Raw genomic sequence first — 27,069 nt, forward strand, 5'->3', positions numbered from 1 at the left:
CCCTAACGCCATAATCCAGGGTAAATGCCGTACCGTGATCGTCTCTGTGCTAACATTTGCCGGCCCGTCCAATTACGACGTCGCGTGCCCTTGTTTTCAATGACTTCACGGATTTTAACCTTGGCCGGATTTCATCTGATGCCCGAGTATCGAAAGGTAAAAAAAAAGTAAAAAAAAATATGTATAAAGCACCGGAATCAATAGGATTAACAACTATTAAACTAATTAATTCGCTGCATAAAACCATATCTTACACATTCCGAAATTATAACCTTAATTTTTCTCCATAAAACATTCCACATTGCTCATTTGAAATACCAATGAATATTGCTTATGACTCCCATTTTCGTAAGGCCTCGTCAAAAGCCTTCGGGTCACCAATAATAATACATCTATCCCAAAAAAAAAGATTCGGAATGTCGGTCTACCGAACTAATAAACTCGCTCGGTGGAAGATCTTACCTTTTTACATATTATGTACATCGTGAAAACATATTGAATATAAATGTGGATAGACGCAAATTTATTAATGTTTAATAAGCTATGATTTTGTTGTTAATGTCTAAAAAGCTACCTCTCACACCGGGAGAAGCGCTATCAAACAAATCTCCCAAGACCAAGTAATTCTACAAAAATTTAAATTTTTGCCTAGTTGATTTTTATAACACGATATTAATTTCTTCAAATCATTCCTGAACATGTGTTAAGTACGTATCTCATTAGCAAAATTGGTACCTGGGTGCCGAATTTGAACAACGGGTACAGTTCCCAGTCATCTTATAATTTAGACCACAATATCTTCACCTCCTCGAGGTGAAGTGAAGTCTTTAGCCGAGCTGTTTTGGAGGTCATCCAGAGGGCTCTGGGTAAATAATGAGTGAATGATAGTGTCATTGAATCAGAAACTCATCGAGGCACGGTGGAGGTTACCCGTACCACAGATCTGGTGTGTGACATATCAAATAATCACAGACTGCCATCGGAGTCTGCGAGGTATCGACACCGGGTGGGTTTTGGCTCAGCTGCCTTTCAAGTTAAAACTCATAATTACGTATCTACCGCATAGGAAAACAGATCCAGATACTTCATTAATGTTCAAGATGAGAATTGGAGGTGAGAACTGGATGAGAATATAAGATGAGGAGATTACTTCTACTGCGAGGTAATCATGAGAAAATATTTGCAGTGAATGGAAGTCGTGATAAAATACTACTAAATGAAGTTTCATGAAATTTCCCAATCTAAGTTTAGACGTTAGAACAGCGCATACGCTGTGATATATTACGATCAATACACGACATGTGGCGCCTGAATAGTTTCAAGATTATTGATGATTTTCAAACAACTAGCAAATATCACAGCACACCGTGGCTGGGATTCACGAATCTCCCGTCCCTCTCTTCCTCTATCTTTAATTAAATTCTCTAGACCTGTTTGGGCTCTTGTGCGATCCTCTAAATTTCATTTAACGTTTACAAAACTAATAACCAAATAACGTACAGGATAACCATAATAATTTCGGTGTTTTTATCAATTTTTGTTCGCAAAACGCGGTTCAATCCGATCTTTGAGTGGATTTGGTTAGTTTTTGAAATATAACCCTTTCGTTTTTATACGATCGTATTTATTTTACTAAAAATCCAATCTAATTCGATTCCAATTCTCCAAAATCCAATTAAGCTGTAACGTGATAGATAAATTGAATTTTACAAAGCATTAATTAAAAAACGCGTTCGCTTAACGGCGCGGCGTGGAAAACAAATATTGTCTCAATTAGCGTAGTCAAGACAGTTTTCTTTATGGCTCGGGACGCTCCCTGTTCCCATTTCGTATCGCACCACTAGCAAAGGGTGGTGGGGTTGAACTGAAATTGTGGGGCGCCTTCAGGACTAGTCCGGCCACTGATAAACCCACGAGCATTGCGAATTGTGACGGCCGCCCTGCTGGTTCATTCTTTTAAAAAAAAAACCACTTCATTTTAAAACAACAGTATAAAATATAGAAAAAAATTGTTATGTTTTTTGCGTAAATTTTAATTAGTATTAACCGCGTATCAGTCATGAGTATTTTGAAGATTTTAAGTGTTTTTCTTATTCCCGCTTCAGGTGAGTCGGAAAATCTATTTTATGTTTTTAATTCAAACAGTTTCCAGAACTCTAAATCTGAATCATGATATTTTTGGTACTAATCAATCTCGTTGTACTTATCTACATTGGTTTGGGATATATACTGGGCCTCGAACAATGAGTTGAATTAAATTCACCGACTGAGCTGATTCTTGGGGCCTTTTGTTTTCTATGTTTGAAAATAATGTAGTTGTCAAAAACTTCCTGTGATATATATGTATTTTCCGTACTAAATTAATACAGATAAACTGTAGGTGTTACACAAACGGAGAAATGCTTACCCAGCGCTAAGAGCGTATTTCTCCATACAACAATTAAAAGTAGCACGACCTGGTCATGCCCTATTGCCGATGCTAATGATCGGCCCAAGTTATTAGTATTCCGGTCCGCTTATAAAATATAAAGTCTTTCCGTCGGACATCGCTAACCTATCTTTGTACTTTAAATTTATTGATGATTCTTTGCTGACTACGTTGCAGATACTTTTGTCTACAAAAATTGCTATCTGTATGCTGTCATTGTAATCTGAAATTTCCCATAGTATGTTATTTTATTATAAAATATTAGATTTCAGTTTTCAATGCACAGACAGAATCATTTTCTAATGTCATATAATTTCTTTAATGAAATTTGTTTTTTTCACGATTTTTACATTATTGATTGTATAATGTCACACGGAGCCAGGTTGTTTAGATGAATGGATGAGATTTTTTCTTTTGATTCGAACAAGCTAATTGCTCAATTGGGAGTATTTAAGCTTTATATTCAATTTTATAAATCTGATCGTATCAGCAATTTTAGGAGAGCAGTTAAGCTGCTGCCCACCGCTGAGGACTTTCCTCAAACTTCGCTTGAAGAAGGATATGTCATAGGGTCTGGGAAAAACCATAGAGGAAAACTAATTTCAAAATAGGATGGTATGTCGATAAGAATATATCTGGAAACGCACTGTGGATGAACACAGTGGTTCCAGGTATTCTGGATAAACATAGTTCCGCTGTGGAGCGATGTTATGGTAAAAAGTACATATATGAATGGGCTTTTTTAAAGCAGTTTATCATCTCAGAACACCCGTAATGGAAATTTGGTAAAAAAATTAAGAAACCGTCCCTTCGTAGACCCAGAGGTTCTAAACGATCCGAAGCAATACCTTAAACAACATAACTTATCTTTTGCTTGTTTTATGTCACCTTTTTTATTTCATTATAAATTTAATAAAACAAATTCACCTTAAAGTCTATATTATAGAATACTGCTAATTTTTTTTTTCGTTTTTTTTTTCGAACTGCTTATTGGAATAATACACGCTATGTCACTCTCGCAACTCATTTGAATTTAATGTTCTCTGAAATATTAAATCCTATCAAAAAGCTTATGGCTGTTGATCGTGCCAAAGAAATAGACGTATATATAAGTAGACATGTATGTACATAAAAAATAAATATATATTATACCTAAGCTAAAAAAACTTTACTTGCATTACTTAGTCTCGTTTTTATAAATATACAGTACCACATATTTTATATTACAAACATTTGTTTGATTAAATGAATTTATGAAAGACTTTAAACTAGATATCTTTTAAAAATTCAATTAATCATCACTTGTTAAGCACTCGGGAACGGATAAGACACCCGATAAATTCGACTAACTCGTGCTCACTGATCGCAATTATTCACAGCAAATACTACATACATACTTAGCACGTGCTCATGAGCAACTTCCACACAATGATAGAACTAAGAAACCGAATGAAATGCAGAAATTTCCGCAGAGACACATAATGAGAGCCTGCGCGGTTAGCTATCACCATCCTCTGTATTTCTGATGTATATCAGCATTGCTACCGGTTTTAAGGCTAGAATAAAACATTATACATATAATACAGCTAAGACTTTGACCCATGTCTCTGAGACTATACCAATCAGATCATTCTTACTTATCCTTAAATTCCCACGGTCTCTACGAGTGCGAAGGGTCCTTCCTAGGGATTAGATAGAGATAGAAAGAGATCCTAAGGGCATCACGGGTGCGAGCGTGAGAAACACGGGATTCCGGTGCTCCTTTTTAACTAGGACAACATAAATCGAAGAAGATATAATTTTACTAGTCCTTTTGGCGCTTACATGAACTTCGGAGAATCCTTGGTCAAAAAATAAGGTATTACTGTGATAATATGATATGGTATATTATTTTCGTATATATAAAATAGAATACATCGTATCTAATCAAGGCCTAGTGTTACTTCTTTCCGCATTTATAGCTAGCCTTTAACGATTGGGAATATTGCCTATTTCATGTTTATAGTTGGCGTTAAGCTGAAAGTCGCACGGGGTGAGAGGCGCGCCTACGGCACTCCCCTGACATTTACCCGTAGACCATAAAAAGAAATAACTACCAGGGTAACATAACCAGCGAGGAGGGTTGTTCGCAAAGGCCTCGCCGCGCCCTATAAGCCCGTTCCGCTTGACAAATGCCCCACTAACCTGTATAATGGCCCGCCGCCGGTACGTACGGATTTGATGAATCTGATGACTCAATTTAGACGCAAACTCCGATTGTCGTATGAATATATTAATTTTTCAAACCGCTAATTATAAAATTCAAGCATTGCTTAAGAATGCTTCTGCTGGAAGAGAAACAGTCAAACGAAAATAAATAAAAATATAAATTTAAATAATGATAAAAAAATTTAATTCAGATAACAATATTATTCGATACCAATTTATAAAGAAAAAGTAAACTGTACATACTTCTCAGAATTCGAATAATAATTCAAATGAAATTTGAATTGTGTACGTCTTGTACGTCTTTTCCTTTTTGAAATCACCCTGACTGTAATATGAAGGGAGAAATTTTAACGATCTTTTTCTTATTGCTGAAGTGGGAGGACGAGCTCACAGCCCACCTGGTGTTAAGTGGTTACTGGAGCCCATAGACATATACAACGTTAATGCGCCACCCACCTTGAAATATAAGTTCTAAGGTCTTAGTATAGTTACAACGGCTGCCCCACACTTCAAACCGAAACGCATTGCTGTTATTTATTAATCTTGTGTTTATTTTTTTTATATAATCTCCGGTAATGTCAAGACAGTGATTCATAGATGGCTTAGATCTTAGTTTCTATTTCAATGTCGTATAACCACCGTACTCATATTAACAAATTTGCGATGAATATATTGTGAAACAATACTGTGTTCTAATTTTAAAATCAACGGATTTTAAGCGAACATCTGTTAAAATTTTAGAACTATGAATCGCAGAGAGAAGCATTCAGATGAAGTCGTGTGACAAACAAATTTGTGTGAAAACTTGCAATAAAATAATGTTTTAAGAGGATTTTTTATAATAAATTACAAGAGGGTCGGTCGAGTCGTCAGAACACCCTTCAGTAATGAAGCAAGACAATGGAATCCATTTGTCACTATGGCCCACGCACCATCCCTCCGCTGACCCCGATTCGTAACACAACGCTTTAGTAGAAATGTTTCATTAAAAGCGGTCAGATTAGAGTTTTTCTAAAGCGCTTTTATTGGCCCGTCTCTACCTATCTGTGTTAGGGAATAATTCAGATTATTTTTACAAAAACTTAAAAGTTCCGATTAACATGAAAATTGGCACACACTTCAAGGACCAAATAACTATGAACTATAGTTTAACAAATATGTAATGTATTTTAGAATTAAATATAATAAAGAATTTCGGAAGTCGTAGACATACATAGTTGAAATTGATTGTACGATTTAATTCTATAAGCGATGGTTATCACTCACCATCAGGTTAGTCCTGTACTAGGCAACTACCTAAAAAGGCAATAAAAAAATTGGTGCTCCCAAATCTTTTACAAACTTAACGTTTATTATATACTAAAAACTAAATGTTACGTTTTGCAAAATCTAGAATTTCAATGTACAAGCGCGACCACAGCGATCACCTTATTCTTTTTTATTGCGTTGATGGGTGGACGAGCTCACAGCCCACCTGGTGTTAAGTAACGCTAAAATAAAGTCAGACTGACAAAGCGAGTGAATGAAATAGAATATATTTCATAGTTTTTATCGAGGGCTTTGAGCGCGGCGACCGAATCAAGAAATTCCGTAACGATAATAAAAGCTAACACCCCCATTCCGCCTGCCATGTAGCTCGCGTTCAACACATTCACACGTTGCGCTTGTGTAGTGTTTGTGAATAAGCGCGCGGCGTGACATCGCACTGCATGCGCATCATGAAAAGTCTGCCCATCTCTCGCGCGGTCTAGCTTATTAGTGTGAAGGGGACAGTTAATGTTTTGCTTTTGTTAATGTTTATAAATATAGCGTGGTCTTATTTTATTTTAATTCTAATTATAATTGCATAAGTTGATAAAAAATGCTATGCAATAGCTTCACCGCTTCAGTCCCCGAGTGCCACACGTGTTTTTTGAAGGTTTCACTTCTACCGGCTACTGCGCACTTTTAATTTTTCTCTCTTTATTCGCGTAGATGGGTGTTCGATCTTAAGCCGCTACAGATAGAACAACAAGAATACTGCCGCCAACCTTAGTTTGAAATCCATCAGATAGGAATACTGGTTCTAGGAAGAAAGCATTGCTTAGCGTCAGAGAAACGAAGTAACAATTCACAACACAACTTATCGCCACCTTTCGTAATGACCACCTGACAGCTAAGAATTGTCATCGCTGACCTAAATCTCTAAAGTATTTTATGTTATTATGTTTTATTTTAATTATTTTTTGTATTTGAATGAAGGTAGAGTCAGCCCGTAGTATGTATAATAGGTACCCAGTGGTACTAATTCTGTCGCGAAGCAGTTAGTTGCATTCCAGTTTTGCCACATTATTAAATATGATGCCATTGCCGTAATATGCAAAAGTATACAGCTGCCAAAATAGTGGTTATTTTAAAAAGTTTAAATCAACATAATGCATAATGGGTGTTAATATTGTGATAAATTAAAATATTTTTTTTACTCTGTTACAAAACAAAACCTCACAACTAGATAGTATTTACAAATTTCTTCGATTTATTTTAGTTTCAAATAAAACTTCTCATCGTCTAATTTCATTCAGAACAGAACAAACACCAGACCGAGAACAGATAAATATTTTTGTAATATCATTGGGCGCTATGCACGCCGACTCTGAAAATAACCGTTTGTTTCATCGTGCTAAATAAAATATGTTTGAAAATATATTTTTAATAATAAAAGATTTTGTGCTATTGTTAATCTATTTAGTAGCCAAATAATGTTATTACTAAACAAAACATTGAACGCATGTATTCAACAGCAGGGTTCAAATCCGACTGTGTCTCGCACGTCACGTCACTACTACAAGCACGCGACAAACACAACGCTGTTGACTCTTGTACACACGCATCAACTGCAATTTCAATGCAGGGTGAATGCACTCTATTTATACTTAACTCTTCGTCGAGCTGTGGTCCTGGTAGCGGGGCCGCGTATCCAAGCCCACACCACCGGTCACTTGGCAACGAATCATCCACAATGTTTGTTTGTACGTTCCCATTGATTTAATAAGTGTACATCACTGAATTATTTATTGATATCTATATATTGATATAAATAATATCTTAAATATTAAACAGAAGTACTAGGCATCCTGATGTGATAGGCCACATCCATGTGTGTTATCATCTATGTGCTCCGTCCTTTACATTAGATTGAGGATATGACTTCCGCTCAAGTCTAAGAGACCATAGTGTAGCTGATTGATAACTATGTTGTAAAAATAGGCGATTTAATAATAGTATAATGATACTAAAAAGATCTGTAAGATATTATTGGAATGTTTTTTTTTTTGTTATCAGTGGATTGCGCGAATGTTTAGTACTCGTACGAAAACACCCAAGACGCTATTTCGGTATGAAAATGTAATATTTATTAATAAAAGCTTCCTCGGTTTGCTCGCCTTGTAAAGTAATATATTTTTACTATAATTTAGAATTGAGGGATACCCCTCAACTGAAAATACCTTCTCTAATTTATATAGTTCTAGTAAAAGGGCAACACCATTTACGTTACAACACCCACTCAATAAATTTTCCCCGCCCACCCCAGAGAGAGAGACAAATGACGTGGGAGGGGTTACACTTTCTTCCGGCTATGTTGTCTTGATACAATCTGATTGTAAGCTTTCAGGAAGGGAAAAATACGCTTCTTTTACCAGACAGACATTTTTGTCTGACTTTAACTTAGGGCGACAAACTCCGTGCATTATTTGTCGGGTCTTCTCCTACCACCTACCCATTATTACTGGCTGCGAAAAGGGCAAAACGTCCTTTTTAAAAGGTCCTTACGCATTAAAACGTACCCACATCTGTAGGGCTATGCGCTCCTTGTACATTTTGATCCAATTTACGCATGTTGTCATTGAATATTTTTTTTTAATTATTTTCATTCTCGCCGTTGCGTTCAATATCTGATATCTTTAATAATTTTTGGCCAAGTTATGGGTCCATTTAAAATTATATCTATCTACCTATTAAATGCGGTCTTGATAATTAATACTCACAAGCGCGTTTAGTGCATTACGTAATCATTCTTATTATCTTAATAGAAATAAATTAATGTTTGTGTTTGTTATTAGTTTGGTCGTCTTCAGTATTAACCACTAGGCGTTCAATTAAACGGTTTATTTCATCACGAAAAGTACAAAGCAACGCAAAGCTTATTGTAGTAATTTAAAAATAATCAGAATGAAAAACGAATAGTAGAAATAACAAACGTCATATTTGCTTGAGAAATGGTGCAGCTGTCTCCGATTGAGTTTCCAACAAGTAACATTTAATGTTTTTAATATTAAAGATTTAAAGGTTTTAACGATATTAAAATTTCCAGTGCAACAAAAATTTATTGCCGCAATTTGCGTCATCTCTAATTGACTCGACTGGGAAATTCTATCCCTTCCGACCTTTAATAATAGAATATTGATTTCTTATTCTCTAACTCTTATGTATCTATGCTGCCTTAGTGTTTTCTGAATGAATCGGTATTATTGGCAATCGCCGATACGTTTCTTAAATTTTGAATGATTCAAAGAATTCAAACGACAATCCTGAATCTTATCGTATTTTCTTAAATGACCGGAACACTTTCAATTCAAACATAGATATTAAAAAAAGAATAAGGTACAAGTATTATTCAGTTTTACACGCTTCAAGTTCAATGTGGGTAGTGAGTACAAATAAATTATCTAAAAATCTGCAAATACTACTACTGCTACATATTTTTTAAGGCTCTATTTTTTAAGGCTCGATTCTACGCACACCAGTTCTCGTTTATGTCGCCCTTGTACTTCCTGAAAAAACTTCCGGTCAGAAGCGGACTCTGACCGGACGTAATCCTTGACCGTTCGCGATGGATGAGAGATCAAAGGAGCCACTTAAAACAAAAATTAGACAATATTCCTGTTATTACTTATTTTTAGTTGACGTGAATTTATTAAATATTGGAAAGTAATTAATTATATTGAGTTTGACCTATTATATCATTTAATTGTTGAATTACATATTACCTAACCCCCATATTACTTCATTCACCGTAAATCAGTATGTTCCTGTGCGTTGTTTTGAGTCTGCGTCCATTTTGTGAAGTTAATAACGCAAATCCGCACCGCATCGCGCACAGACCTACCAGGAGAACAGAACACAGTGGAGATTATTGGATACGCGTAGTGTACGAGGCCCTTTGTATGAAGTACCAGAAAATTAAATTCCGTATCTGATAGGTATTTGTAATGGAAATCTTTAAAAATACTTTACGATTCAGGCCACTTTAATTCATGCTTAAAAACATACTTTTGTAACTGCAGTTATTTTGGTAGGCATTTAAGTAAACTGAAAGTAGTTTAAGGAAATAAATTATAAAGCCTTTTTATTTTATTTATTCTGAAAACTATTTAAAATATTCATGTTAAACACTTTGCTAGTTCAAGTTAGTTAGTCTGATAGTTGTTGTTTTTGTCTGTTGGTTGTTGTTAGTAAGTTAGTTAGTTTAACCCACCTAAGCGCAGGTAACCACTTCAAAAGTAGTTATGTAAGTGTTGTGAGAAAAAATTGTAGCAAAAAACCGGACAACAATTGGATCGCGTCATTAAGTGACTTCAATTTCAACAATACAAAAATCGATGCTAGATTTACTTCAAAATAATTTTAAATCGTTATTTGTAAATGTTATTTATTAACTTATTCAAAAATGTTGTAGGTACATACGCGCGTTAAAGCACGTCCGTACATGTTGATACCAATGTTTTTAGTGCGAGTTTTTTAACGTTCTCGATAGCGCAAAAGTTAACTCAAATTTGGATGCAGTTGGAACAGCACCCTTAGCGGCAAATGTTCCACGCCCATACAAATTTGAGTTAACTTTTACACTATCGAGGACGTTAAAAAACTCATACTAAGCACACTGATATCCATAATCAAACTGAACAATAGTCGGTATTCCGACGCTACGCACTATAAACGCATTAATAAAGAGACGATCTATCGACAATTCGCGCTCAAAGGATTAAGGGTTACATTAATAATATTATCATAAATATAATATGTGTTTTATTCCGGATCGAAACTGTAAATGTCCTTAGTCAACTGTCGGCCATGGTTGAAAATTCTATCGATGTTTTTTTCGTTACTGCCAATCCAGAATCCTAGTTAGGTATTCCGAAGTCGTCTTGGCCTAAAGGATTAAAGCGCCCAGTATACTCGTATCCAGCGAAGCCAATGTGCCCGTATATTTCGAAGGTGTTGACCGCGGTAACAAGTTACCCCCCCCCCCCGCTCCCTCAGGTTCAGACCTTGGGGGGGATTGGACGCTTGAACGAGAATGCAAGAGATTCGTTCAGTGGGTAGGGCCTTAAATTCCATTTTTGGAACCGCGGTCCACTCCTAATATCTCTGGGTCCCACATACCTACCTCATGGGAGGTTCGGGCCCCGGACCATTAAAAAGGCACGTTTTTTAATGGAATAGGTATTTAACAAATTTTCACCAATGATTTCTATAATGAAGGAATCATAACCGCATAATAAATATCAAGCTCGCTCAAAAATTGAAAAAAATTTTTTTTTTTTAATTCTCACGTACAGAGTTTGCGCCCTGTTATAACTTTTGACAAGGTTCGTATTTTTTATTTATCTCCTTAATTTAATATTTCTTCGGAAATAACATTATGGTCTTGTATTAGCCATTTAGCATCGTGAAAGCGTACTGTGCAAAAATTAAAAAATCATTGGACGTGGCTTCTAACCGAGAACCTCTATCAAAAGTCCACAGAAGTCTCAGTAATTTGCATCTTTTAAATTTCATGCCAATCAATTTCATTTTAGTTATTTCCATCAGTTAAAGATGTATAATACGATAGATATTTAATATACTTTATTTTACCCCGGTCAATTTTATTTTTGATACAATAAAATACGTATTTGTATGTATGTACCTACATATAAGTCAGTAAAACCTATAATGTATAATGGTAAAAGGTATATGTAATTAAATTGTAATTAAAATTTACGTAAAGACCTTTTTGTTTTGAACTTTTACTTTTTGTTGTCTTTTACCTACATTAGATAAAATACGATTTTATTGGGTGAACCTCTTCAAACATTCAGTAGATATTACTGAAAACTTTTCGAATAAATTGCTGAGAATTTAATCTAATGTTCTCTTCAATGTTTCTTCTTAAATCTACTTTTATACTTTTCAGAGATACAGTTTTCGTTTTAAGATAACCCCACAAGAAAAACATTAAACGGATTTATTTGCCACTTGATGCTGACCCGTTGCGAAGTCACTTTTTCGAGAAACAACTCTAGCAGTACATACTGCTTGCGAATTGTGTGTGCCGTAGACGATTCCTCAGTATATAAGAACAACAATATATGCCGTATATCGTATAAAATTTCTCTACGTTACCGTAATGCACGCTAGTAATAAGTAAAACGTTAGCATACACCTATCTATAAATCTGAACTAACAATATCACCACCGGTAATTTAGCAAACTTCCTTAGATATTCTTTGATCTAGCTGCAGCATAGGTACCGGTAAACAAAATTATTTGGGCAGTAGGCAGTTTTCCTAGTATTCATTCCTTACTGAATTAACAATTCCAATGACTCGAATATTCGACAAAATGAACTGCTTAAGCCAGGTAGTGAGAGAGGATAACCAATAGAGGTAAAATTAGTTTAAAAAAATCATGTAAAATATTTCTTATGCTAATATTCATGCTAACATTTTTTTTTCATTACTTGATTGCTTTCGAAGTTGAAAGATATGCAGTCCACCTCGTCCAAGGCGGCGATCATTACCGTCTATGCTAGGCCTCGTGATCAGAGAACACTGCCCAAAACACGTCATTACGGATCCTCCCGATCCATTAACGGTGCTTTTAGGTACCACAAGCACCGGTCACCGTCCTCGTCGAACCCGTCGCTTGCGACGAAGGGCTCGACGAGCGAATTGACCCACAGACACAGCCCACTGAGTTTATCGCCGGACCTTATCAGTGGGTCGCGTTTCCGATCCGGTGGTAGATTCTGTGAAGCACTGCTCTTGCTAGGGCCAGTGTTAGCAACACTCCAGTTTGAGCCCCGTGAACTCACCTACATGTTAGGACGAAGCTGAAATAGCCTCTCAAGGCTACATCATAGGTAGGAAATAAAAGAGAACATCTTATTTGTTTTATATTAGTTTAGTTTTTCCTTCATCAAGACTTCGAAAGAACAGTAAAATTGTTATTAAGCTGGTTTTAAAAATAAATTTCCAGTATCTGTAGAGACGTTTTCGGAGAAGGGTCGAACAAAAATGCGTAGGTTCTTTGCGTAACCTATTCTCGTCTGATTGGTCGACGAAACCACGCCCTGTGCGTAGCTGGACCTTGGAATTCGACTGGCGATAAGCCCTTCTCGCGGCCCTAAATACTTCTTGAGACCTATGCGTTCCTGGTGTCTTGTGTTATATTATAAATAATTTAAAGGGCTCAAATGATAATATTGATAAACAAATAAACAAATTAACTAAACAAGCTCATACGAGTGCTATTTACATCATTATGTAATTATAAACATACTTCTATTTCATGTGTAGTGAATATTAATTAAACTCAGATTAGAGTTCTAAAATTCCCTTTAATGTTTAATGAAAATAACCGTAATTAAAAATTTTAATGGTCTTATTAGGAAACGTGGAACTTTGGAAGGTGTAAATTACAGAAAGGGCTCAGAGTTACAAGAAATAATGGGCATGTCACTCCCAATGACTTTGAATACCAGGAGATCATGACTCAGAAAGAAGTTGTTCGAGAAAGGGCTTCATCACGTGCTTTAACCTAAAGAACGGTGGGTGTTTCGCGGCCCTTGTGTCCTTTTTCACACAGCCATGTACCTACCAACAACTTTAGCCGAGTAAAACTTTAATAATCAGTACTTTGTTACCTCGAGTCTCTTAAAGTCTTACCACTTGACGAACTCATGATGGGATAGATAGTATAAATATGTAATGTTAAGAAAATATTTTTTCACATAATTTCGAACTTCAGGGCAAACTCAAGATGGCCTCACTTGAATCTTAAATACCAGGACAGCATAACTTGAAGCAGCTTTTGGAATTTCAACGACAGTGAATAAAAAGGTAGCTTCAATTTAGGATGAGGATAATGCATTGAAAATTTAACAACAATGACATTGTTGAAATATAATGAGAGAGCTTGTGTGCGAGAGAATTCGTCATATTTCGTGTAAAACATAAAATAGATTGGGTCACAAACATTTTGTATGAAGTTCACATTTTGATAGTGGAATGTTGTGTTTCCATAATAGTTTTTTTAAATACATTTTTCAAATTATTATTCTAAACAGAAGTACTAAAAAAACTAATAATATATTGATTAAACCTTACCTATTTATTATTATACGAGATTTCATATGAAGTATGAGAGCATATCTGATACAGAAAACCCTGTAAATCTAGAAATTAAATAAATTAAATAGCTACTCGTAATATGTAGATAAAATGTATGTACATAGTGTAAAGAACCAAAAAATATTATAAAACGTTTTCTTTTTTCAGTAAGGCAATCGGCTTCATGTAATCCCATTGTTGCCAGTGTCGAATTTATAAAAATCTTCAATTAGCCATCAAGTAACATATGTGCTCAGTAAAAATGGAGCCAATGTTGTAATTCATTAGGAAGACATTGAATAAAACGACACGAGGTGAAATGAAATAACGTTACAGTAAAATTAGATTAAAAGCTACATACAATGCTTTGAGATATAAGGTTGTTGATGAATGATTTGTTTTTATTGAAATCCGTATCTAATCAATGCACGGAACTCCCACCGAAAAATCTTCTCATGTCTTTACAGTTTTTTGTTTTTCTTAGAAAATCTTCATTTTTATTTTATTTTTAATTTAGTGTATTAGTAATAGTATTATAGGCATACAACGCAATAAATGGTGGCTATTATAGTGTTTGTAATATGGATTCACTTGCATGAATACTTCATTTTTAATATTTAAGAACAGTTATCTTATACTTAGTTTACTAAAAATATTGTTTTTTGTGTGCTGGCAATAATAATACTCACCTGATTAACAGACTTTTTGGCGGGAACGCGAGGAGTGAAGTTGTGTGATTTGTTTTATTTTGTCTATTTTGTGTTTCTTCGGGTTTAAATGTGTAATAACGGTGGTTTATTAACTGTTTAATATCTGTGAAAGTGCACAAATGTGGGAAAATAGAACAAAGTCGCTGGATGTAACTTCTCGGGATCCTCCAAAAAGTCCACTGAAAAAATCTCAATAAATGACCACCATTTTACTGAGATTACATTTCATCCCATTTCATTTTTTTTTTTTTTTTTTTTTATTGCCCTTGTAGGCAGACGAGCATACGGCCCACCTGATGGTGAGTGGTTACCGTCGCCCATGGACTTCAGCAATGCCAGGGGCAGAGCCAAGCCGCTGCCTACCGCTTAATACTCTCCACAAGCCTCGTTTGAAGAAGGACATGTCATAGCGCTCGGGAAACACCGTGGAGGGGAGCTCATTCCATAGCCGGATGGTACGTGGCAAAAAAGACCTCTGGAAACGCACTGTGGATGACCGCAGTGGCTCCAGGTAGTATGGATGAACTCTACTCCGGTGGCGGGCGGTGCGATGGTAAAAACGAGATGCCGGTATCATCTCGAACAATTCCTCAGAGCACTCCCCATGGAACATACGGTATAAAATACAGAGGGAACCGAAGTCCCTCCGCAGACCCAGAGGTTCCAAACGATCCGTGAGACCGGGATTATCGACAATCCGAACGGCCCTCCTCTGTATGGAGTCAAATGGAAGAAGCTGGTATTTGGGAGCCCCGGCCCAGAGATGGGAGCAGTACTCCACGCGAGGCCGGACTTGTGCTTTATAAAGCAAAAGCCTTTGTCCAGGCGTGAAGTACCGCTTCGCTCTGTTGAGGACTCCCAGCATTTTGGACGCCAACTTGGCTTTGCCTTCCAAATGACTCCGAAACTGGACATCGCTCGAAATGTCGACCCCAAGTATCCCAATACTCTCGGAAGGTTGCAGGGATACTCCTTGGAATTTAATTTCATCCCAGTTGATTAAAGTCTCAAATTAATCATCTTCACTTCATTTCATTCACTCCATATTAACATTTTTCATAAAAATAAGAACTTCAATTAAAATAAGACATGACTTAAAGGTCTTAGTTACCAGGTCATAAAATCCCTTAAAAAAAACCTGATTAACATTTTTATCATTACAAATAAAAATACAGAACGAATGAAATGTGATATTTTTATCAATTTTGGTATTTGTAAATCTAAATTTTAGTATAATTTATTTTTTAATAGTAAAATGCGAACCATAGAACCAAAAGGGCTGAAGCAAAACAAAACACCCAAAGATGACACAGAAAAGTCTACAGCACGTTGCAATGCTTATTAAGAGATATATCCCTAGGGAGCTTGATGGAGAAAAGCGATCGGTCGTTAAACTGATCCCAAATCACTATGCAGCATGATAAGAGGATATGCCGCGCCATATCATAGCGCTGCAGCATATGAGATAAAGACAAGAAGAAGAAAAAAATAGCTTTTTTCATTTTGATGACTTCCCTGTGCCATCAAAGGGGCGGTATCCATTAAAAAACCTTTGGTCTAAAAATACTATGTTTTTTTGCCGTGTTAAGGTTCCAAATCCCATTATGCCACTCGCAGCATCTGCTTTGCTATGATTTTTTTTTAATGGATTTTATGACCTCGTAACTAAGACCTTTAAGTCATGTCTTATTTTAATTTACATATTATATTCATATTTTTATGAGAAATGATAATATGGAGTGAAATGAAATGAAATGATGATTAATTTGAGACATTAATCAACTGGGATGAAATTAAATGAAATGAGATGATATGGGATGAAATATAATCTCAGTAAAATTGTGGTCATTTACTGAGATTTTTTCAGTGGACTTTTTGGATAAATCCGAAAAGTTACGTTCAGCAGCTTTGTTTCGTTTTCCCACATTTGTGCACTTTCACAGATATGAAACAGTTAATAAACCACCGTTACTACACATTTAAACCTGAAGAAACACTAAATAGACAAAATAAAACAAATCACACAACTTCACTCCTCGCGTTCCCGCCAAAAAGTCGATTTGTTATGAAGCCGACATTTGAACATAGAAAACTACTATATATCTGATTTTTTTAAGTGATTTTATGACCTGGTAACTAAAACCTTTAAGTCATGTCTTATTTTAATTTATATTCTTATTTTTATGAAAAATGATAGTATGGAGTGAAATGAAATGAAGATGATTAATTTGAGACATTAATCAACTGGGATGAAATGAAACGAAATGAGATGAGATGATATGGGATGAAATATAACCTCAGTAAAATGGTGGTCATTTACTGAAATTTTTTCAGTGGACTTTTTGGAGGATCTCGAGAAGTTACGTCCAGCGAATTTGTTTCATTTTCCTACCTTTGTGCACTTTCACAGATATTAAATAGTTAATAAACTGAAGAAACACTAAATAGACAAATTAAAACAAATCACACAACATCACTTCCCGCGTTCCCGCCAAAAAGTCCCTCACTATATATCTGAAAATTCTGTAAGTCCATAGTGAATACTAAAACCGAGTAATTAGCATACCAGTTCAGTTTTGTTTTTTGTTTTTCCCAAATAAAAATTTTTGTACAAATATTCCAAATTCAGTCACACAGGAATTTCGGCTTCTTGCTTCGGAAAGCATTCACTCTGTCATTTATGTTGACTCCGGTAAATTCTGAAAGCCGTTTAACACCTGCTGGACAAAAGCTTGTTTGCCCACATATTCAAAAAAGATTCAATACAACTCTCCAAATTCAAATAGCCCTTGATTTATTTCTCCCCGCTTGCATCGCGTACGTGTTTCCGTGGGACTCGTTCCTTCCTCGTTCCTCACCCCAATGTCAATATCATATGTGAACTCCGACCTCCTTGCACCCTCTGCGGTCCTAGTACATGTAGCTCACATGTGCAACCCTTTACTGGCTGTAATCATGTGTGGGCCTCACCTACAATGTGTACACATCTTTATTTTATTCATATGGGTGTAGAGTTGTCGGTAATAAACTTCAATATTTGAACTTAAACATATACAAAAAACGGATCTTGTTTTCTGCAATCGTTTATGAAATACAAGTAGATCATTAAAAAAATACTTTTAGAAGTATAAACTTCATAAAATCTGTAATAATAGTTATACGCGTGTGAGAATTGTGAAATGCACACATAAATTCACCTTTGTCCACAACCTGTGCCCACAACCGTACGATTAGTAACACATACACTAAATAACTGTATAAGAAGCAGAGTCACACTGCTTTGAAAATGTTGAGAGACCCATCACGTTCACGGCGATATTCTGTCGAATACAGATAAGAGAGGCACGTGAATGAAACAAAGCTGTCTTCTCACACACGTCCCCTTGACGCAGTGACATGCGTCAAAACCCAGTGATGCACCAGGAGAGCATAAAACATAAGAAGTGCATTGCCCTAGATAACCACTCTGTACTACTCGACCAGTTTAAACAGAGCCATCTGCGACTTGAAAATGAAACTTGTGTTTCAACGATAATGGATAAAATACTAAATGTAAGAGCTACAGATAAATTTGCGTTTTGTGAAGGCGAAATCTATATCGGTCTCTTTTCAAACAGCACACATGGAAGGCTTCTCATAATAACTTTTCTCACACAGTGACAGACTTAATAATGTTTACGAACGAATGCTCGAATGCAGTCATTCGTTTTGTAGGAAATATTTTACGCGCGTTTATGAAATAAAATAACGGATATTTTTGTGATATAATTATGCCCTTAGTATGCAATGGATAGATCGTGTATATTTCTGCGCTATTAGAATATAATTAAAGCTTCATTAAAATATAACTCAAGTGGGGCTTACATATTTTGGTGCATTCTATTAATCCTATCACTTTACACAAGATAGGCCGTGAGCACGTTTGATCACTTCCAGTAATTAAAAAAAGGAATTATTATTATAACGAAAAGATGATTAGAACAAGTAACAGCAGTCTGAGGAGGACTCAACTTCTTTTTTAATAACGGCCATTAATTATTTTTTAAGTTTTACAAAATGTAGTTACTCACTAATTAATCAACTGCATCGATTCCAAGAAGCCATTTCCCCAGTCTCAAATATTAAATGGTCAATAGTTCGCTATCATTACACACGAATCTGATACAAAAAAAAAAAAAAAACATCACTAAAAATTCCCGCCAAAAGTCTACTCGCAACCTCTTTTGTTTGATACAGAACAGATCATATAAAAGAGCATGCATTTGAGATCCTATGGCACGATGGCCTACCTACATCACCTCATAATTATATAGCTGCATAGATCACATTTTTGAGTGGTACGCTTTGATGTAAGTAACCAACCAGCTGTCGAAGCTACAATGAAAAAGATGAACAAAAATATTTTGCGCTAACAATTGCAACGACAAGTGTGTCCTGGTATATATGTAATAAAGACGCTATTTATAGCAAAAATATATTTGAAATAGAGTAAAGAGTAAAAAATAATTCAATTTCATCATTGTGTTGCGTGATCATAAATTAAAAGTACAACTAAACTTATCCTTTTATTATGTACATCTATCTCTAAATACGTTATGGGCACCTAATACTTGATTTGAATTTCAGTTACCTCCTCATAAATTAGTACGCCTGGTACTTGTCTAGATCTATTTATTAAAAGGGCAGGCTTATGTTGGTACAAAATAATACGTAGTGAGAATTAATTATTTAATAGAATTAAGTATTTCTTTCTAAGCTTTGGGATTTTTTAAAGATTAAATAAGATAGTACAGATTCTTAAAACCTTGCTACGACCACATAATGACCAAAATATAATTTAAAAAATTCAGAAATGGTGGTCAGCTTTCATACACACACTGGCGAATACACTTTGAATTTTAGAAGATTTAAAATAAAATTTGGAACCTACACGTACGGAAATATTTCATAGTATGTACGTATGCCTTAAAAAACTTTAAAAGCTTTTACAACCCCTTAGCATTTATGTGATCCTGGTAAAAATTGACGTCACGAGCGGTTTCGCTTTCAACCCCATTCACATTCCCTTACTTTCAAAGGATCAGGCTCCGCCCAAAGCTACCCACACAGAGATCCTTTTTGGGATGCTGGAATAATACAGCTCTTTGCGACCTATATTCTCCTGGTACAAAAAGGGGGCAAACCATTGTTCTTTGATACGCACACGCACTTTTTTCACGCAACTAAATTAGGTAAATCAAAAGTCGTTAGTAAAAAAAATCTTTAGGTATTTTCATAAATAAATAAATGCAGAACATTAAGGGATGTGCGCGTGTTAGGCGCTTTACATGTTGTATCCTTAACTATGAATGTGTGAAATCATTAACCTTCCTCAACACAAGGAAGGTGGAGAATGCTATAAAGGTAAGGCTTACATGTGAAATTCACATCTTCGTGTTCATGCGCTCCTGATGAATAACACGGGAAAGTTACAACTAGTTTGTGACTGACGACAACACCGCTTCTTTGTGTTACTTGGGAAAAACTTTACCAAGTTTGAGCCAGCCGGTCTTTGCAGGAAGATGTTAGAATTTATTACTATTCTTAAATACATATTAACAAATTTTAAATATTATTAAAAAATAGAGCTTTGATAGACAAAAAAAAATTGGATTGGACGTTGTAATTTTTTCTTTTTATATTTTCTTCCTCAATGTAGGCCAATTGGTAAGCAAACAAATGACAAGAATTATACTTCGGCATCAACTCAAACAATTGTTGAGATAGATATAAAATGATTAATAATTTTCAAACATTGATTTGATAAGTGTATTCACAATTGATATTGATATTTACGTGTATTTATTATGAATGATTGCTTCTTTAAATGCTTGTCCATTAATTAAATTTCTAAAATATGAATGAAATGATAACAGATGAATATATTTTTTTAAAATTAAAATAGCATTTGTTACAAAAAAACAAATTTCAATTGAAACAAGTGTCCTCTCTGTATTTTTGCATCATATAATACGTATTGCAACACGATGCAGTCACATGCAGTCGCGGGGGAACAACCGCTGCACGTTGCAGCGATCACGTTGCGGTCGGCCGGTCATTGCCTTATCCTTGAATATCCTTGTACAGGACGACGCGACACGTAATAGTTCTTTCGCTTTATGCAGTCCTGGTAGTTCGCAGGATATTTCGTCCCTTTGGGAATGTTCCAGTCCTAAGAAGGGACTCTTTTTCTCGTCACTCAAGTTCGTTTTGTATTTTTTTGCGTTTGACGCATATTCTCCATGTTTTCAGAACCGGTCCACACACATACTCAAAAGGGTTCCGTTGTCAGAATAAACGAATATCGCTTATATCTCAAAATAATTAAACCTTATTGTAATAAAAATAGCATGCCACCTTAAATCGTGTCTTAAAAACTGCACATTACAACAAATTTTCATTGTTTTTTAAAACCCTACAATGCCCAATATTTTCAATCCCGATATATAAAAAAAGTTACACTCTATACGAAATTAGAATTTCTTTACTTATTTTAATAAAAATGTAATGAGTAAACAGAGAATGTCTAATTTCATCAAAAAGAAAAAGAAACAAAACGAAATTATTATTTTCCAATTTTTAGCTGCGGAACCCTCAAAAATGTAACATTTTTTTCTTTGGATCAATAATTTCATAATTAAAATTACGAATTAACTCTGACAGAAAATAAAAAAAACACTCAAGTTACTGTATGTACAAATTACATTAATGGAAAACTAAGTTTCCAAACTTCAGTTTCAAAAAATATATAATAATATAGAAAAAAAATTATTTAAGTGACGGAAAATAAATTATTTGTATTTAATTTATCTTTTCAGTCTGTAACAACGAAACAAAATATTAGTTTACGTTGCATTGGGCTGCGTCAGTTAAAAACTTGATAAGGCAAAATACCGCCAAACGACAAGATCGCCAACTTAAAGTTCAGATCTTTACTGAGACCCAAATGCAGTCAGTCAACTCAAGAAAGGACGAAAGAACTCTTCGGCAGCTATGTATTCCTGTTAGTTGTTGACGTCATTCCAATAAGATTCTCATCCCTTGGGTACCCCAGGCTGTTCGTTGACCTCTGACGAGTCTGCGCAAAAGTTTTACTGGACGCTATTAAAATCTTATCATGACAAACTATATACCATCATTGTTGGGTATATTTGTGTTCAAATGTATTATCTCAAATAATTTAATACGTAATTTTATAAAGCTTTGTTTTACGAAAACTTCTTAAAAATGTTCTTTTTTTAGATTTCATTAGAGGAATAGAATTAATGACAGGTTTTCAACCTGGGTCGTTTTCATTCATCGTTAGTCATATAAACGCCCCTTACAATAAAAGCTCGCTAGGGACTCCGTGCTAAAAGGAGAGGGGTGATATTGATTCCTTTGCATCTCTGTCTGTCGACGAGCTTTTTCAAGTTCCCGTTCGATAGACCTCCTTCATGGTTATAGAGTCCTGGTACATTCCCGCGTCGTGAAAGTCTTTGTCGCTAACCGCTTTCTCCTTCTGGTTGAGCTTTTTTAGCTCAATGAAAGAGACGTCTATATTTCGTCTCATTCTACCATGTCATCTTCAGGGCTATATTTATAAATGAACTTTACAATGCTGGTTAAATGAGATAGTTGCTATGTTGTAATGTTGTATTATTACGTCAATAAATAAATTAAAAAGGACATTTATTTTAAGAAATAAATTTGTGATTAATATATTTCAAGTGATAAGCATATATTTGCGTAAATGTGATTGATTCATGATAAAATTTTTTTGGTAAATTTCTTCTATTACGTGTATTTGGACAGTTGGGAAGTTGTTTTTCACTGCCCTTGTAGGCAGTCGAACAGAAGCCGGCGTACACTTTGACAAATTTTCAAAATAATTAATTACTTTCAGTATACAGTGCGGTTCGAATTACTCAACAAGTGGTACAGACGACGACAACACAAACGCCGCCGCCCGCGCCCGTGGTCTCCACCGCTTCATTTGCGGTACTAGATGAAATAGCTACTTTCACGACTGCGCCCGTTTGTCCTGACGCCATCAATACCTCGGTACCACTGGGAAGACTCCGCACCGCACTGAGGAACTCGGCATACCTGCGCAAGGACACGTTGCTGGATGCATTTATTGTTTTTTTTAGTGATGAGCATTTGGTGAGTTTATGTGAAGTAGCGGATACTAAGAAAATTAAGTATTTTTTTTCCTACCTAGCTGAGAGCCTTGACAGGCTATATCAGCGTAACCTTAACTAGTAAATGAGCTCACGGGGCTCAAACCAGACGACGTTGCTAACACGAACCCTAGCAAGAGCCGTGCTTCGCAGAATCTACCACCGGATCGGGAGCGCGACCCACTGAAAAGATCCGGTGAGAAACTCAGTGGGCTGTGTCTGAGGGTTCATTTACTCGTCGAGCCCTTCGTCGCAAGCGACGAGTTCGATGAGAACGATGACCGGGAAAATTAAGGTTTACAGCCCTAGGGTAACGAGGCTTGCAGAGACTATAGAAATCAAAATTTACCACCGTTTACCTTGCGACATGATGTTAAGGTTTGAAGTAGAAGTTGGGACGATGATGATGATACACAAATTACAAATACGCAATTTGCAAAATACATTCAATTCATTTTCGATTTTGAAGTACGGTTTTGTTTTCTAATTGTGGAATTAGTTTGTGAATACATGTTAAGTGCCTGTACCCATCGAAAAGAGCCATAAAAATCGTGCACAATGGTTCTTTCGTTCCCTCTTCGGATTACACAAAATGAATCATTTTGTAGAGTGAAGAGCCTTCTCCTGAAGAGCGGCGCTTGGAGTATATCAGTGGCTGGGACGGGGCGGGTACCGCTGCCGTGTTAGCTGACGGTGGTGCCGCTATTTGGGTGCCAAGTGGCGACGTTCACAACGCTAGGGCCACTTTGTCTTGCGCGTGGGAAGTATTGGATGGTGACGATCCAAGCCAACGTACTATTTCCGAATGGATTGTGGTAAGAAAACAAGAGATCTGTCATTTTGATTTTGTTTAGTTAGATAGTTTGTCCCTGTTGTTTGTAGGCTATTGTGTTTAGTTTATGGTATTTTGGAAAATGTCGTAGTCTAAAGGATAAGACGCTCGGTACAATAGTGAAGCGACTATGTCGATGTTCAAATCCCCCATGTCGATACCATTTTATCTAAGGAAATAGGTAACTTAGGTATATGCACCTACTTATCTCCGAACGACTTCTAATCTACAGGAATGACATCGTTTAATAAAAATTAAGATCGCATATAAATTTGCATAATTCGTGTTGGTGGGGCGTAAGTGTGACGTGTCTACGTAGCCGTTTTACAAATGAGATTTCGACCCTATGTCTGAAGGTGGATAGCCTATCTGAGATAATGAGACATAGACCGAGAGCTAATTCACACACACATGTTATAAATAAAAAAGATCAGCTCCCCGCTATTTCGTACTGTTTTTGGGTACTGGAAATTATGTATGAAATACTGTGTCTGAAGTTATTATTAACCAATATGAATATCTAGATTCTGGATGCCAAATTTATAAGTTTCTTCCTTTAGGATCGGCTTGGTCGCAAGGGCCGGGTCGGCGGTGATGCCAGACTGACGTCAGTCGTTGAATGGCAAACTATCTCGTCGTCCCTTCATCGCGAAGGGCTTCTACTGATTGACGTTCCGACCTTGGTAGATCAACTTTGGAATGACGAGGTCGACCCACCGAGGAGACGACCAGAATTCTCTAAGATCGTAGCTAATAAACATCAAATGGAATATGTTGGTTCGTAAAAAATTAAATGTCATATTAAATAATTTAATGCAGTCATATGAAATAAAACAAAAAAAAAATACCAGCACGAAATCGGGATAATATATTCAAGAGGTTTCACACTACATAACTAATTAATATCATTTATTATTGTTTAAGTTAATTAAAACAGTTACATAGCGTTTATCGTAACAACCAACAACATAACGTTCAGAAACAATAATTGAGTGACTCTTAAGTTTCTTTGCAGGCGGAAATAACTATTGCTATCTTGTTATTCTGACATGTTACTTACTATAGAACATAAAATACCATTTAAATTAGTTTTTTATATATTTTTGTTTAGTTAAAACAATTCAGCTTACAACAAACTCACTGGTGGTAGGACCTATTGTGAGTCCGCACGGGTACCCCGCCCCGCCTATTTCTGCCGTGAAGCAGTAATGCATTTCGGTTTGAAGGGTGGGGCAGCCGTTGTAACTATACTGCGACCTTATATTATATCTTATATTTCAAGGTGGGTGACGCATTTACGTTGTAGATGTCTATGGGCTCCAGTAACCACTTAACACCAGGTGGACTGTGAGCTCGTCCACCCATCTAAAACCTCTCTCTATCTATGTGTGACAGGAATGTCGTGGCGGGAAAAAGTATCCGCCGTGCGCAATGAACTGCGGGCAGTTGGGGCGGAAGCGATAATCATCACGGCCCTGGACGAGGTAGCTTGGTTACTGAACGTAAGGGGACGCGACGTGCCCTACGCGCCTTTGCTGAAGGCTTTCGTGATCGTTAGTCTACGGGACGTGAGGGTGTTCGCACCGCCAGGAAAACTCTCCATGCCCGTCAGAAAAGCTTTGGATGTATATAACTGTTTCACCAATAACTGTACTAGGTTCGTATATTTTTACTCCAATTTGCACCACTAAAATGGGCCTTCGGAAATGGAAATAGAAACGCATTAGTGCTTCATGACAGAATAAACGCACGGCAAACATTTGCAATTCACTGATGTGTTTTTGTGAACGACCACAATGCGCCTTATCAGAAGGCTCAAGGTCACCCAAGCAGCAATGGAGAGGGCTATGCTTGGAGTTTCTCTGCGATATCAAATCATAAATTAAGAGATTCCCAGGAAAACCATGGTAACCGACAAACCTAAAGGATTGCGACTTTAAAGTGACAGTGGGCAGGACACACTACTCGTAGAACAAATGACCACTGGGGCCAAAAGTTCTCGAGTGGCGACCACGTACCGGAAAACGTAGGGTGGTTGTGAGAACAAGGTGGACCGATGACCTATTGTGGTTGGCGGGGATCAGCTGTATGTAGGCAGCATAGGATCGGTCGTTGTGGCGAGGCTTGAAGGGAGCCCATGTCTAGCACTGGACCTTTATGGGCTGATTTAAAATAAAACTAGCCGTACTCGCCCGCTTCGCTGGGCCTTTAAAATTAACATTATTATTTATTGTCATTATTATAAGGGAGTCCAACACTCATATAAATATTAGCCTATCCATTAAGTAGGTGAGATGTGCTCCGCACTAAACGCTTCACTTTCCCCCCTTTGCCTTGTCATGAGCTCTGTCTCATGCGAGGTTTGGACGTTGGTTGTTGAGCGACAGGAGGTTTTAGTCAGTTCGACTTTGACATAACCCGCCCAGTATCCCCAGAAAAGGGCGGAAAACCGGCGATTTCCTCCTGACAAAAAAAAATCCATTAAGTAGGTATATGTATTTTCTACATGGATACCAAGTTTCAAGTCAATCGGATGCATGGTTCAGTAGTTATAACGAAACATCCGTAAAAACCACTGTAGATTTATATATTAGAATAGATATGTTTTTTGCAAATTTATACCAAAATTAGGTTTCTTTAACCCATGTTTTAGAGTAAACGACTACACAGCTATTTACGACGAGCTGCGTCGCTCGAGTGAATCCAAGATCCTGATACCGGCGGCAGGAACGTTTCAGCGGGGCGCCTCTGCTGCAATAGCACAAAGCGTACCACTAAGCAAACGAGTGTTTCTACTCTCTCCGATTATATATTTGAAGGCGCAAAAGAATGAGGCGGAGGCGAAGGGTATGAGGAAAGCCCATCTGAGAGACGCCGTTGCTATGTGCACCCTTTTCAGTTACTTAGAGGTACGTTACACGTGAGCAAAGGGCACTTAATCTGTATTAATAATAATAACCAGGGACGAGTCACAGACGATCATCCGGTCCTGAACTAGGATTCACTGTAACATGGGAAACAGACCGATATACATAGGTATTTATATACGCTTAAATATGTGTGTACATATCTAGATGTTTTACACCCAGACCCATAGGAAACAAACAAATAAACCAGAATAGCTTCCATGATTCTTATATTCCTTGAGCTAGCCCTATTACTTCCTCATTATTCACTCGTAGGATTTGGAACTGATTTATCTACCTAATTTTCTCTACACATCTTCCTCATTCTTCTCTACTGCTAACTAGTGCTATAGATTCGGTTGGTACTACCG

At 36.5% G+C, this 27,069-nt stretch overlaps 1 protein-coding gene across 1 annotated transcript in view; it reads left to right on the top strand.

The window, feature by feature from the left end:
* LOC101746262 (xaa-Pro aminopeptidase 1) overlaps positions 1-27,069 on the top strand; it is a 31,527-nt gene continuing 4,458 nt past the window's right edge. The window contains exons 1-6 of the mRNA XM_062670178.1: positions 1-2,105; positions 22,684-22,943; positions 23,569-23,775; positions 24,353-24,569; positions 25,188-25,449; positions 26,446-26,701. Of these exons, the coding sequence (XP_062526162.1) occupies positions 2,060-2,105; positions 22,684-22,943; positions 23,569-23,775; positions 24,353-24,569; positions 25,188-25,449; positions 26,446-26,701 (1,248 nt within the window). The 5' untranslated portion in view covers positions 1-2,059. The remainder of the gene's footprint in view (positions 2,106-22,683; positions 22,944-23,568; positions 23,776-24,352; positions 24,570-25,187; positions 25,450-26,445; positions 26,702-27,069) is intronic.

Source organism: Bombyx mori, chromosome 9, assembly GCF_030269925.1.
Source record: "Bombyx mori chromosome 9, ASM3026992v2".
Lineage (NCBI taxonomy): Eukaryota > Metazoa > Arthropoda > Insecta > Lepidoptera > Bombycidae > Bombyx > Bombyx mori.